This window comes from Trichomycterus rosablanca, chromosome 5 (genome assembly GCF_030014385.1).
Source record: "Trichomycterus rosablanca isolate fTriRos1 chromosome 5, fTriRos1.hap1, whole genome shotgun sequence".
Classification (NCBI taxonomy): domain Eukaryota; kingdom Metazoa; phylum Chordata; class Actinopteri; order Siluriformes; family Trichomycteridae; genus Trichomycterus; species Trichomycterus rosablanca.
The window spans coordinates 17,520,319-17,534,851 of NC_085992.1; the positions used below are offsets into that span (position 1 = coordinate 17,520,319).

Below are 14,533 nucleotides of genomic sequence, written 5' to 3' on the forward strand. Positions count from 1 at the left end.
CATTCTGAGGTGGAACTAACGGTGTTTCGGATAATTGTCTTGCTGCACGATTTAACTGCGCTTCAGGTTTAGCTCACAGGCGGATGACCTGACGGTCATCAGTAGAATTCACTAAGGTTTTCTTTTAGACATAACTAAAATATAAAACTAGTGCCGCTCAGGTGGCGCAGCAGTAAAACACATGCTGTTCACCAGAGCTGAGATCTCAGAATACATCATATCGAATCTCGGCTCTGCCTTGCCGACTGAGGTTGAGCGGCCACATGAACAACGATTGGCCTGTTGTTCAGATGAGGGGCGGGACTAAGCCGGATGTGGACTCTCTCTCAGACTAGTGCGATTACGACCTCTGCTGGCTGGTTGGTGGCGCCTGCACGGAGATGAGGAAGGAGTGCGGTAGAGGGTGTGGCTCTCCGACACAGCGCTGTACCGCACTGCACTCGTCAAGTGTAGGTGATAAGGTGTTCGATTGCTGTGCACGTGTCGGAGGGGGAGTGGAGCAGCCTCGTCCTCCCCAATCAGGAGCAGGGACCAGCATTAGTGAGAGGATGATTGACGGGCAGAAATTGGATGCGCTAAAAGTGGGAGAAAAAGGGGAGGAAAAAAAAAATCTAAAACTAAATTGAAGCAAATTTCAACTGATTGGACACAGTTTTGTAAGACCCACAATTTACCAACCCATTTAATCAGAGGAACTGTCTGTGAATCTCCACAATCAACTTGTAGAAAGACAAAGATCAGGGCAAGAATATAGATAGGCTTTGCGTGTTACCAGGACCACTGTGGCCCTAATAATCTTGGCACAGAAGAAACTTGGCACAACATTGTACCTTCTTCAATGTTGGCCGTCTGGCCAAGATAAACATCTTGACTAAAAGGACCTTGGTAAAGGAGGTAAGAAAGAACTCAACATTCACTTGTATGAGAGCTTCAAAAGTCCTGTACAGAAATAGGAAAATCTGTTGGATAGACAACAATCTCTGTACCACTTTAAAAATCAGGTCTTTATGGGCTACTATTGACTAAATGGCATATGACAGCCCGTAAAATGACTAGTGGCAACATGAGGAAAAAGATTCTCTGGTCTAATTAAATAAAAAAACTTAACCCTTTGGGCAGAACTGCAAACATAGGCACTGCACATCACCTGGCTAATACCATCACTATGTTGAAATGAGGTGGTGGTAGTATAATGATATGGAGCTGCTTGTCAGCAGCAGGGATGGGGAGACTTGTCCAATTGTCCTCCCAATCTAGTCGTATCCAGTTACTCGATTGCATTATGCTTTCTCTCTACCAATGCTGACCTCCACTCCTGACCGAGGAGAGCCAAGACTGACACACGCCCCCTCCGACACGTGTGCAGTAGCCGACTGCATCTTTTTACCTGCACGAGGCGAGTTCATATGCGGTTCAGCTTTGGGTACGGAGAGCCACACCCTGATCAACGCATTATCCCTCGACTCAGCCAGCAGAGGTCGTAATTGCATCAGTTATGAGGTCCTGTCTGGCTCCCACCCTGTATGAACAACAAGCCAATCGTTGTTCATGTAGGCGCCCAGACTGCCGGAAGGCAGAAACATTCATGTTTTTTGAAATAATTCTTTACCCTGTGCATAAATCAATGTTCATGAAGACATGGTTTGTTGAAGAGAAACAGCAGTGGCCAGCACAGACACAGATTCCTGAAATCTACTCCATTGAACACCTTTAACACCAATGTCTATGCACACAATACAAAATCTTGTTGCCATGAATGGGTGAACAGGGGTCAACTCTATCTCAATTAGAATTTAGCAGTAGTTACTCAACTAAGCATCTTAAGTGTTGCGACTGGGGAGGGTCCCAACACTGTGGAAGACGTCATGCATCATTCCGGTGCCAAAATCAGGGTGTCCCAGTGAGCTAAATGACTTTAGGCCTGTTGCACTAACGTCACACATAATGAAGACTATGGAAAGACTGCTCCTACATCTCATCAGACCCCAGGTTAAGCATGCTGTGGACCCACTACAGTTTGCCTATCAGGAGAAGGTGGGTGTAGAAGATGCTGTCCTCTACTTTCTTCATCGGGCTTACTCCCACCTGGACAAGGGGAACTGTGCTGTGAGAATCATGTTTTTTGATTTCTCCAGTGCCTTCAACACCATCCAGCCCCTCCTACTAAGGGATAAACTGACCAGGATGCAAGTGGACCCATACCTGGTATCATGGATCACGGACTACCTAACTGGCCGACCACAGTATGTCAGACTGAGGGATTGTACTTCAGAGACTGTGGTTAGCAGCACTGGAGCACCACAGGGGACTGTGCTTTCGCCCTTCGTGTTTACACTATACACATCGGACTTTAATTACAACTCAGAGACTTGCCACATGCAAAAGTTTTCTGACGACACTGTGATTATTGGGTGTGTACGGGATGGACAGGAAGAGGAGTATAGGAACCTGGTGGATGACTTTGTTGCTTGGTGCCAGTTGAACCATCTACAGTTAAATTCATCGAAAACTAAAGAGATGGTGGTGGACTTTCGTAGATCTGGGCATCCCTTGCAGCCGGTCTCTATTGAGGAGTCTAATGTGGAGTTAGTAAGGACCTACAAGTACCTTGGACTGCAGCTGGATGATAAATTGGACTGGTCTGAAAGCACGGACAATATATACAAAAAGACACAAAGACAGCTTTATTTCCTGAGAAGGCTGGGGTCCTTCAGCATAGGTAGGACACTCCTACAGATGTTTTATCAATCTGTGGTTGCTAGCACTCTCTTTTATAGTGTGGTGTGCTGGGGAGGCAGCATTAAGAAGAGGGATGCAACACGGCTGGATAAACTGGTCAGGAAAGCTGGAAAAGTGGTCGGAATAGAGCTGGACTCACTTGTAACTGTAACAGAGAGAAGGACTCTGAACAAAGTGCTTTCCATTATGGACAATCAAAACCATCCACTGTACACAACTTTTCTGCAACAGAGAAGTGTGTTTAGTGGCAGGCTACTGTCACAGAGCTGCTCTACAGACAGACTCAGGAAATCCTTTGTTCCCAGAGCCATTAGGCTCTTTAACTCTACGCAGAGGGGACGGGGAGGAACTGAGGACTGAATGTAACAGAATTGTGTCACTTGTACATGTACAATAATATGTGAATGTGGGTGAGCACGTGAGTGTTCACATTTGTGGGCACTCATGTGCACAGGCACTGACAGCACATCTGCACCTTATGTACATAAATCTGCACATTTTCGTACTTTTTCTTACATTTCCTATATTGCACTGTGGTTTCACTTTATACTCTATACTTTATAATTCACTTTAAATTATTTTTATTATTTCTATCTTACAACTGTGACTTATAATCCATACTAGCCTTGCAGTGTTAACTGAAATAACACCTTCATATGTATCACATGTACCATATGTACCCTCAGGTCCTGTTTTGTTGTGTGTTGTCCAAGTGTTGTGGTTATACAGATACTTTTTTGTATAATGTAAATCACTGTAGTGTGTACTATTACTTACTTTTTGACTTTGATTTATGTAACTTGCTACTGAGGCCTCAATTTCCTTCGGGATTAATAAAGTATCTATCTATCTATCTATCTATCTATCTATCTATCTATCTATCTATCTATCTATCTATCTATCTACCTATCTATCTATCTATCTATCTATCTATCTATCTATCTATCTATCTATCTATCTATCTATCTATCAAATGTTTGTACACCTCTTGTATCTGGTTTGGTTTCTTGATTTGTTTACGTTTCACAAGCTGAAAGCTTTTTACTACACTTATGCATCCTAAACAGTCTTGAATTCCCAAAGCTGCGTTCGCACTCTGAGCAGCGATATGGTTTCTCTCCGGTGTGAACGCGCTGATGTGACTGGAAACCGTCCTGCCGCGCAAAACTCTTTCCGCACAGTGAGCAGTGGTACGGCTTCTTACCTGTGTGAACCTGCTGGTGTCGTTGGAGAGTACCCGTGTCTGTAAAGCTCTTGCCGCATTGTGAGCAGTCGTACGGCTTCTCTCCTGTGTGAACGCGCTCGTGTCGCTCGAGGTGATTCTTCTGCGTAAAGCTCTTCCCACACGTCGAGCAGTGGTACGGTTTCTCTCCTGTATGAATGCGCTGATGGACTTGGAGAGTACCTTTTTGAATAAAACTCTTCCCGCAATGAGAGCAGTGATGAATTTCTTTCTTGGTTCGTCGAGGAAAGGAGTTGTTGCTGAGAGAAGCAGAAAACGTGTCCTGATCACAGGAGCTACTTGTGGGCATCAGGTTCTCATATTTAATCTCTCCTGATTTCAGAAGTCTTACATATTCGTTATGGTGGCGGCTCTTGATGTGTTTGTGGAGGTAAAGTTGAGATGTATAGGAGAAAACACACAGGGAGCAGGAGTACCCCTTTGTTTCTGCAGCAAAAAGTAAATGTCAAATGGACAAAAATACCAACAACGCTGCTACAGACTATACACATGAATGTTACTGTTTTTGTTTTTTTTAAAGAAAATAAAGAAAAACATTAATTGTTGGAAGGCGTAGAAGTCTGATGTACTGCAGGGGTCTGAGGGTGGCTGCAAATTCGACCTCTGCTGTATAGCCGGAACACACACGGGGCATAATGTGTCTCTCCATATGCGGTAAAGCTTGGTACTGGGGGAATCCACTACTAGCAGGTGTAAAGAAGAGGGGAGAGGTGCTAGTCTGCAGTTTGTTTGCTGGATAATACGGATGTAACGATGCACCACAAGACAGTTAAAAATCAATCCACATGTGTAACGATTCAAATCGGTTAACATGGAAAATGAATCGATATTCACATTAAACAGCAGAGGGCACTGGCGCTATTTCCCAGCCAATTTAAGTTTTTTTTTTTTACACAAAAAGGGAAATGTGCAGCACTATTTTTTATACAGTAGTTTGTACCTACCTCAAAATTAAAAGGACAGTCATTATTTAGATAAATAAAAGATAAGCACAAATACAGTATTTTAAAGAGAAATAAGAAGAGAAAAGTTTGTCATAATTTGTTTTCAATTTCATTTTGTTTAAAAAAATCTGGAAAAAATTGTATCGTGAACCCAGTATCGTGAATCGCATCACATCGTGGGTAGAGTGTATCGTTACATCCCTACTGCTAGATAAATCAAAACCACTTTTAAGGAAGGTACATCAGGCAAAATAAGTGGTGGTCTGTGGTGGTCCTAGTAAGGTCTTGTTTTCACTGGGAAGAAGAACAGGGTGAAAGCAGGCTAAAATGTATGCAGAGAAACAGATGGACTACAGTCAGTAATTGTAGAACTACAAAGTGCTTCTATATGGTAAGTGGAGCTGATAAAATGGACAGTGAGTGTAGAAACAAGGAGGTGGTTTTAATGTTATGGCTGATCGGTGTAAGTATGTATGTATATAACCTAGAGTTTCAAATGTGCTTTGCATCACCCTGGGGAGTCAGAAGTGAGCTTACAGAACTTAAATAAGACGTACTGAACAAAGAAACGTTCATATTTTAAGCATAACAAAATCACAATGATTGGACATTACCTTCTGCTGAAGACTTTTTGTTCCACAGACAGTGAAACGTAGTGCTGAGATCTTTAGAGTGTCTCTCTTCATACCACACCAAAAGTTCCTGTGCTGGTGTAATGGGTCGACAGCAACGGTAGAAAATCCTCCCTTGATACTGAAGCACTACCAGATTATGCTCTTCATTATTACGAGCACAATTCACATACCTGAAACAAAAATCAAAGAGCCTGATAAAGAAAAATGCAAGAGTTTGAGATGGCACCTACCGATGAATCATGTACATCCTGTAACTACCTGTCTGATCATAGTATAGAATAGAAAAGAATAAAATGTTTTTATTTGTTATATATACACATATCCACTTGTATAGTATAATGAAATTCTTTCTTTACATTCAGTCAGGGCACAGGGTCAGCCATTGTGCTGCGCACTTCGAGCTGAAAGGGTTAAGGGCCTTGCTCGAGGGACCAACAGTGGCTGCATGACAGAGCTGGGAATTTGAACTCTCAACCTTTTAAATGATAGCCCAAAGCTCTATCCACTAGGCTACCACTGTCCCTGCATGAGAAAAGAGTGCTCTCAGGGTGTGTCTCTCCATATACTACAGTGCTGAGCTGCACTGCACTTGTCAAAGTCTAGGTGATAAGATGCATACGGCTGCTGCCCACGTGTCGGAGGGGGCGTGGGTTAGCTTCATTCTCCTCAATCAGAGCAGAGATCGGCATTGGTGGAGAGGAAGCATGACGCAATCGGGCAATTGGACGAGCTAATAGGGAGAAAAAAGTAAAAAAAACAAACATTAAAAAAAAAATCCTAATAAACAAACAACTGGAACAGGGGTGTCTTACACACGTACAGCTGATTTATAAGTACACCTAAATCAGTGCTTGCTTGTAAATCAGATGCATAGTGTGTATTTGCCGTTCTGTGCAGCCAAATTTTGATCGTTTTTATGCAGCTTTAATGAATAAGGGCTGGCAGATATACACAATGTATTCCTCACCTCATCCAGTTGGAATGCGTCTCCCTCGTGGCATCTATGTATTCCTCACACTGCTTGCTCTTGTAGATCTGTACAAAAAAGTACTCAACCAATTATCCGACTGATATACAAAAGAAATACTGCTCTACTAAACAGACATGTTTACAATGTTTATTGTTTTTTAGGATTTTAACGTCATGTTTTACACTTTGGTTACATTCATGACAGAACAGGTAGTTACAGGATACAATTGATTCTTGACGGGTATCTCCAATTCACTTACAGTAGTGTTCAAAAAAATAGCAGTGATTTAAAAAAAGTGAATAAAGCACAAAATCATTATAATAACTTTTATTTCCATGAATGCAAATGCACTGAAAATACTACACTTTCAATTCTAAATCAAAACATTAACAAAATGTAGCCAGTTTGTGTTCATCCTTTACAGAAAATTAAGAAAAATGAATATTAGGCTGTTCAAAATAATAGCAGTGCCAGCATTTTTCTCAAAAAATGTATCTATAAACTAAAAATGTTTGAGGTTTCACTTTAGTTAAAATTACTGAACGAATATTTAGTGGCATAACAATTGTTTCTGAGATCTGTGTTGCATGGAGTCGACCAACTTCTGGCACCTCTGAACAGGTATTCCAGTCCAGGATGATTAGACTACATTCCACAGTTCTTCTGCAATTTTGAGTTTTGCCTCAAAAGAACGCATTTCAGATATCAGCCCACAAGTTCTCTATGGGATTGGGCTGGTCACTCTATTACCTCAATCTTGTTTGTCTGTAACCAAGATGTTTTGGGTCATTGTCATGTTGAAACACCCATTTTAAGCACATTTCTTCTTCGACATAGGGCAACATGATCTGCTCAAGTATTCTGATATATTTAAATTGATCCATGATCCCTCGTATGTGATAACTAGGCGTAACACCATGGTATGAGAAACATCCCCATATCATCATTTTGTACCACCATGCTTTACTGTCTTTGCCACCCTCCTACCTTAAATAAGGGCCAAAATTGACACACGTTCTTCTGCAGAATGAATGACTTCACCAATTGAAATTCACACTGCTATTATTTTGAACAAGCCCCTTTCAATCAATGCTTCGATTACTCAGAATGAGCGGCATGCATGTTCTAATTGTTGGGTTTGTTTTGTTTTCATTACTCTACTACACTTTCAAGTAAATTATTTGCTATGTAGAAATAGCATTTCTACTAAAAACAGTGATTTATCAGGTCAATGGTGTTGGACTGCTATTTTTTTGAACACCACTGTACGTGTGACGAAACCGTAGCTCCCAAAGGACACAGGGAAACATGCAAAATCCACACAGAAAGAACCCAGGGACTTCTTGCTGTGAGGCGACAGTGCTACCCATTTATCCACTGTGCCACCCCATGTTTACAATGCATATACTCATTAGGAATCTCCTGCTGCGTCCCAAACCGCAGCCTTTATGGGGTGAGGTATGGTGTGGCATTTGTAAAAGTGGCTACCCGGGCATGTGAGTACATAAGGTATTTTGAGTAGAAAAAAAATTCAGCTTGAGAACTTCAGGTGTTTGTTAATGATTTACCTACGTATTAAAGAGAGTGAAAGAAGTGTAAAGTGTGTTATTTAGGCATACACTATATGATCAAAAGTATTTGGACACCTAAACATGATCTTGTTGGACATTCCATTTAAAAACTATGAATTTGCAGTGAAATTCAAACTTTAAGGCTTGTATTTAGCGATTTAACATTTTTTCATTCGCGTAGCATTCAAGTGCCTTATGTTTGCTGGTTAATTTGCACCATGAGGTGGTCCTAGCAATCCTACGGCAATTCAGTTAGCAATCGCTTAGTCAAAATGTCCAAGATGTTAAAGTCTAAAGCAGCTAAAAACACGACTCGGGTAGCTGAGTTTTGAAAACGGGGGGGATCGAAACATGGATGAGAATTTTTGTCTGTCGCTGGATGTTCTAGGTTTGTATTCAATTATTAAGGTAGGCTGTGCTGTGTATTGTAGCTTCCATTTATTCTATCATTTAATTTATGAGTGTACTTAAATGACTGACGTAAAATGTGGCACTGTAAAATCTGTGATTTAACAAAGTCTGTGAAATTAAGCACATTTTCTCATTAATTTAGAAGGGCCCTAATTATAATATATGCAACCTGAACATCTTTTCAAGATTCTGCAAAGGTTGTCCAGATGTTGTTGAAATGTCTGTGAAAATGCATGCCCATTCATTCATATGAGCATTTGTTGGATCCAGAAAACCAGTCCAGTGATCAACATTCCAATTTATCCCAAAGGTAAAGACATTTACATTTTCGGCATTTAGCAGACACTTTTATCCAAAGCGACTTACTATACTCTGACAGTATGTTGTCTAAGCAGTTGAGGGTTAATGGCCTTGCTCAAGGGTCCAACAGTGACAACCTGACAGTGGTTGGGCTTGAACCAGTGACCTCTTAGTTACTAGTCCAGTACCTTACCCACTAGACTACAACTGCCCAATTTAAGACAATAAAAAAAAAAATCTCACCACCCAAGAATATCCACTGCTCATGGCTTCCTCTCTGTCTACAACTTCTCCCTCGTAGGGTCCAAAGTGCACCCCGACTGGAACTGTCTCCCCATTATTGAACACTCCCAAACCTGCATCAGTAATACTGGACTCCCATATCTCCAAACCAGGTGGGAGGGTTTGTCTGGCTCGGTCAGCAGCCCCCACAGGAACAGGGGTATCAGAGATGAAGAGAGCTGGACCATGGACCTCACACTTGTTGGTGAAGAATGATTTGCACTCCTCACAGTCTGAAAGAAAATGATAATAAAGAAAATCATCATTTCTTGATAGAAACATGGAATTTTATTATAACCATGTCCAAGTCACTGTTTTTATTACTGTCTAAACGTTTATGGAATTAAAGTTTGTACAACGTGAGGCAAAATTCTAATGCACCATGCCATCTTACAGAGGTAATCTTCATCTTCCTCTTTATCTGGATCCTTGAAAAATCCTTCATCCTGCTGGTCCACATGGGTGATGTGTTGCATCGAGAGTGTTGTTCCTCCATCTGAAGGTCCAATATAAATACAGACCAATATACACAGTCATATCAGGAAAAAAACATGTATTAAAAATTAGCACACGTGACTCTTCTAGAACTCTTCTGGAATACCAGTCACTAGTTAAACCTAGTATTAGATTAACATCATCTTATGCATTATTTTGTCTTACAGAGGTCATTTTCAGCATCAGGTTCTTCCTCTTTTATCGTTTTTATCAGGATTTCTCCATTCTGTTCATCCACAAGGGAAACGTCTCCCCCAAAACAAGTCCCACCATCTAAAGTTGTACAGGTTTCTGTCTTCACATCCATGCAAAGCTAATGGCCAAAGAACAACAATACTTGATTAGCGAAGAGCATTATTTAAAACTAATAGTCTACATCATGGTATATTTTACACACTTCACACATTTCTAGGTAGCTACCTAGAAGTCAGTTGGAATATATAACTGTTAGCTGGCTTGGTGTTGTTTGGTTGACTGGTACTGCTGTTGTTTTATGTTGTTTCATCTTTGAATATTTAAAAAATATGATATCTAATTCGCACTATATCAAAACATCTACATGAACTACGCAAAAGTATAAGAAAAAAAATGAGCAAGTATAAGAATTCACAGCCAGCTCAGGGTTTAATCCCTGTTAGTGCTCAAAATATGGTTCAAAAACAGTTCTCAACCTTGGGGTCTGGACCCCACATCTTACGCTAGCTCACCACTGCTGACATTTGAACCCGGAGCTTAGTGGAGTTGGGCTAGTGTAATAGACCTGATTTTACCAAATAATAGACAGTTTTACCAAATCCATCAAACCTATATACCTATATACTGTATGTACTAGACCTTTAATAAGTGCTTAGGAGCTTAGTAGTTGGGCTAGTGTAATAGACCTGATGTTGGGACCAGACCCCAAGATTGGGCATCTATACATAAATGATAGGCTATGTCTGAGGATTGGATAACCTAAACCAAGTGCCAAACCTTCACAGGGCTTTGGCCTTTACACTTTACACAAGATATAGCCAGTCATGTCTGTGTAGGCATGCAGCCAGCCAATGGTACAGAGTGGACAAGCTACCAGAACTAATTCAGCACTAACTCAAATAGTGCATGTTGTACGTTATTTTATTACAATAAACAAATTTGTATTTGCAAAATCGAACTGATAGTTGAAATGTCATTTCACGAAACATAAAAATCATTACAACCTTCACCTGAGAGTTTGGAGAATCAGGATTTTCTACACCAGATTGTTTGCTTTCAGCTGATTCCATTAAAACACGCCAGAAAGATCTAAAATATCAGAAAATACATTTGTTAATAATTGCAAAATTAAACATTCATGATGGTTTAGCAGTTAAACTACTGAACTAGTAATTGGAAGATTGCCGGCTCAAGCCCCACATCTGTCAGGTTGCCACTGTTGGGCTCTTGAGCAAGCCCTCTTACTTCTATCGCTGTGGATAAAAATATATGTTAAATGCACTTTTAGTGTATGTGTAAAAATCAGAATATGGACAAATGCACGTGGATACCTGACCACGAGCTTGTTGAACTAAGACTTATGATGTTGCATCCTGGTGGGGTTATAACATTTTAGGGGCACCGGGTACCTCAGTTGTCAAGGTACTGAACTAGTAATCAGAAAGTCCCTGGTTTAATTCTCACTATCACCTAGTTACTAAAGTTGGTCCTCTAAGCAATTGATTGCATTGCAATTGTTAGTCGCTTTTAATAATAATGAATTCCATAAATGTATGTGTAAATAAAAAACTGTCAGGATATTACAGACAACAAATAGAAGTTTAAAATTAGCCACACAATTTGAAACAAAACATAACACTAATAACACTAATACTACTATTAAAATAATAACAATAATAATAATAACACAATTTTCGCAAAATAAAACTCTGTGATTTATTCTCTTTAATCTGTATTTAATGGACTAAAATAGAATAGATTTCCAATTTTTTCCACATTTTAATTCATTCATTAATTCATTGACTGTTTAACCACAGTTTATCCTATTTAGGGTTGATTATAAAAGAAGAATCCATCAAAGGATCAGTCTGTGCAAGCAATGATGGCTCATGGCTCACCACTTTGTACCAAACTTCATGAGATTATTGTCAACTGGTTAAAATTTCTCAATAAAACAATACAAAAATTACAATACACCATGCATAATATTGTAAAAAGAATCAGCAAATCTGGATATGTCTAAGTCCATGTAGGGCTAGGTCAGAAACTATGGCTGAATGTGCTTGACCTTTGAGCTCTCAGATAGCTTCAGAAAACTATTGTTACTTAACACAGTCCACCTCAAGTCTTTAACCAACAGTGAAACTGTGAGTCATTCTATAATTTGGGGTACATTCCATGTCCAATGATAATAATTATATGTATTCTAACTATTTTCTTTAAAAATTTCATATTTTACCTATTAATGTTGTAATATCACAAAAACATTATGTGCATCCTATGCTTCATTTAGCTTCAAATTTGTCACGATCTTCCTAAATGAACAGTTTTGCTGTGTCCGTTTTTCAAGTTGAGGGTGCCTTGGTTTCAAAATAATGAATAAAATCATTAAGGGCAACAACATCTATTTTTTATTTGTTTCAAAAGTTTAAATACTAAAGAAAAATAATATTTTTTTAATTGAGTTTATCTTTTAAATAATTTAAACATCTTTATTTATTAATGTCTGCAAAAGTTCTGTCAACTATGTTACTAACAGAACTCCACTCAGCAACTCAAAAATAGTTTGTTCTAAAACTATGTGACCAGCATTACATGATATCATTTTTCTCTGTAGAGGGCATATTGAACAAACTGTGGTGAATGTCCTCTTATTTTTTTAAATATTTTATCTATAATAGAACATTGTCAATGAGTATATTAATTGACCGTCAACTATGTTACATACATTGTTATGGTTACAATTTTTTTTATAATTTTAATTCAAAGGTATGTTCAAATTAGACATTATTCTGTTCAAGAAATGACATGTGGTCAGCCAGTTATGGGTCAAAATAAGGAAATTGTCAACTATGTTACCTGTCAACTAAGTTACCTAGTAGTCTACATATAATGTCCCTTTAAAATAAAAAAAATAATGTTTAAGCTTTGCAAATAGTGGATATATTACACTAAAGGAATATATTAACGTGAACCACTGATTGTTCTATTGAGAGAGAACATTGTTTTTGTACTTTTTTGGTGATGTGAAATGTACCCCAAATTATAGAATGACCCCTGTATTTATGGACCTCACTTTGTGCACATGGGCACAGTCATGCTGGAACAAGACAGGGCCTTCCACAAACTGTTGCACAATGTAGTGCCTGTAAATTCATTATCTAATACACTATCTAGTGCACTATGTAGTGCCTGTAAATTTATTATCTAATACACTCTTTAGTGCACTATGTAGGAACTTTAAATTATTATCTAATCCACTACCTGGTGCACTATGTAGGGAGTATAAATCATTATCGATTCCACTACCTAGTGCACTATATAGGGAGTATACATTTGTATTGTTATTAGAGCAGCTAAGCTAGCACATTCAGTTAAACTTACCGTCTGTCTTTAAAAGCAGCACGAAGATAGCACTTCAAATTCTTACAAAAAGACCTGTTATTGTAGCTCCATCAGCTCCAAATGTTTAATAAATACAGTAATATTTTATCTATAAGTTACACCATCACTCAACACAAACAGCTATACCACTGCTGCTGCTTCTTCGTCCTCCGTGAATAATGGCGGTCAAACTACAGTACTGTGCATGACCGCCACCTATTGAGTTTCAAGCTGCAGTATACACTGAAGTGCCAGAAAAGTGGTACATCAGTGGACTGTAGCAGCTGGTGATGAGGGCTTCATAATGGTATGGGGGTTGTTTAGCTGGCATTCCATGGGACCCCTTGTACGTCAACAAACGTTTCTGACAGTTGAACACTGTGTGCCTTCTTTCTGACAAGTTACACCCATTTATGTACTGCATTCATTCTCATGGGTTCGTCTTTTTCCAGCAATGCGCCACCCCACGTCTAGAGACGCCAAATTATAGTTAGAGGAACACTCATCTCAGTTTGGGGCTTTGTCATTACCATGCAACGTGCTATTGAATATAAAACACACAGAGCGGGGTGTGATAAGTTCTGTAAGGTAGCTTGGGGTTGGTTTATTTTTGGCTTTGTAGGCGAGCATCAGTGTTTTAAACTGAATGTGTGCAGCTACAGAAAGCCAGTGAAGAGAACGCAGCAGTGGGGTGTAGTGGAACCCTTTAGGTTGGTTGAAACCAGGCGAGCAGCTGCATTTTGGATAAATTGTAAGGGTTTAATAGTGGACATGGGAGCACCTGCCAGGAAGGAGTTGCAGTAGTGCAGCCGAGAGATTACAAGTGACTGGACAAGAATCTGAGTAGCTTCCATGGAGAGAAATGGACGAATCTTCTTGATGTTGTAAAGGAGGAACCGGCACGATCTTGTCATGTTGGCTACATAAAAATTGTGGACCATTCTGGAGGAAGTATGGTGTTCAGTACTTTCAGAATATTTCCGCAAGCTCATGGAGTTCCGTATTTCTGAAGTCCTATGTTCCCATGGGGGACCTGCCAAGTATTAGACTAGTGTACCAGTTTTACTGGCACTTATACCATAAAAACTTTTTAGTACAGTGCCAAACCACTCTCACCAGTTTAATAAGTTCAGGTTTAGTTTAGTTTAGTCCTGAGGTCAGAGCAGCAGTCCCTTTTAATTAGTTCTGTTAGTTCTGTCCTAAGGTACATTCAATTTCTCAAAAAGAGAATGCATTTTTTACCCCACCGTCACCAGCAGAGATCACAACCGTACAGCAGCAACAATGCTTAGTTGACCTCCCTTTCTCAGACACATTCATCTATGCCCGTCTGGTTGCTTGGCCAGGTTGATATGCCCAGGATT

General features: G+C 39.7%; 1 protein-coding gene across 1 annotated transcript; it reads right to left on the reverse strand.

The window, feature by feature from the left end:
* Nucleotides 1–2,683: 2,683 nt before the first annotated feature.
* On the reverse strand, nucleotides 2,684–9,770 carry LOC134314947 (histone-lysine N-methyltransferase PRDM9-like). Its single transcript, XM_062995782.1, has 7 exons — nucleotides 9,756–9,770; nucleotides 9,490–9,591; nucleotides 9,057–9,328; nucleotides 6,529–6,596; nucleotides 5,526–5,731; nucleotides 3,944–4,411; nucleotides 2,684–2,884 (listed from the first exon to the last, which is right to left on the reverse strand). Exons 2-7 carry the CDS (start codon nucleotides 9,569–9,571, stop codon nucleotides 2,772–2,774), a joined length of 1,209 nt encoding a protein of 402 aa, XP_062851852.1. The 5' UTR covers nucleotides 9,572–9,591; nucleotides 9,756–9,770; the 3' UTR covers nucleotides 2,684–2,771.
* Between the last annotated feature and the right edge of the window lie 4,763 nt (nucleotides 9,771–14,533).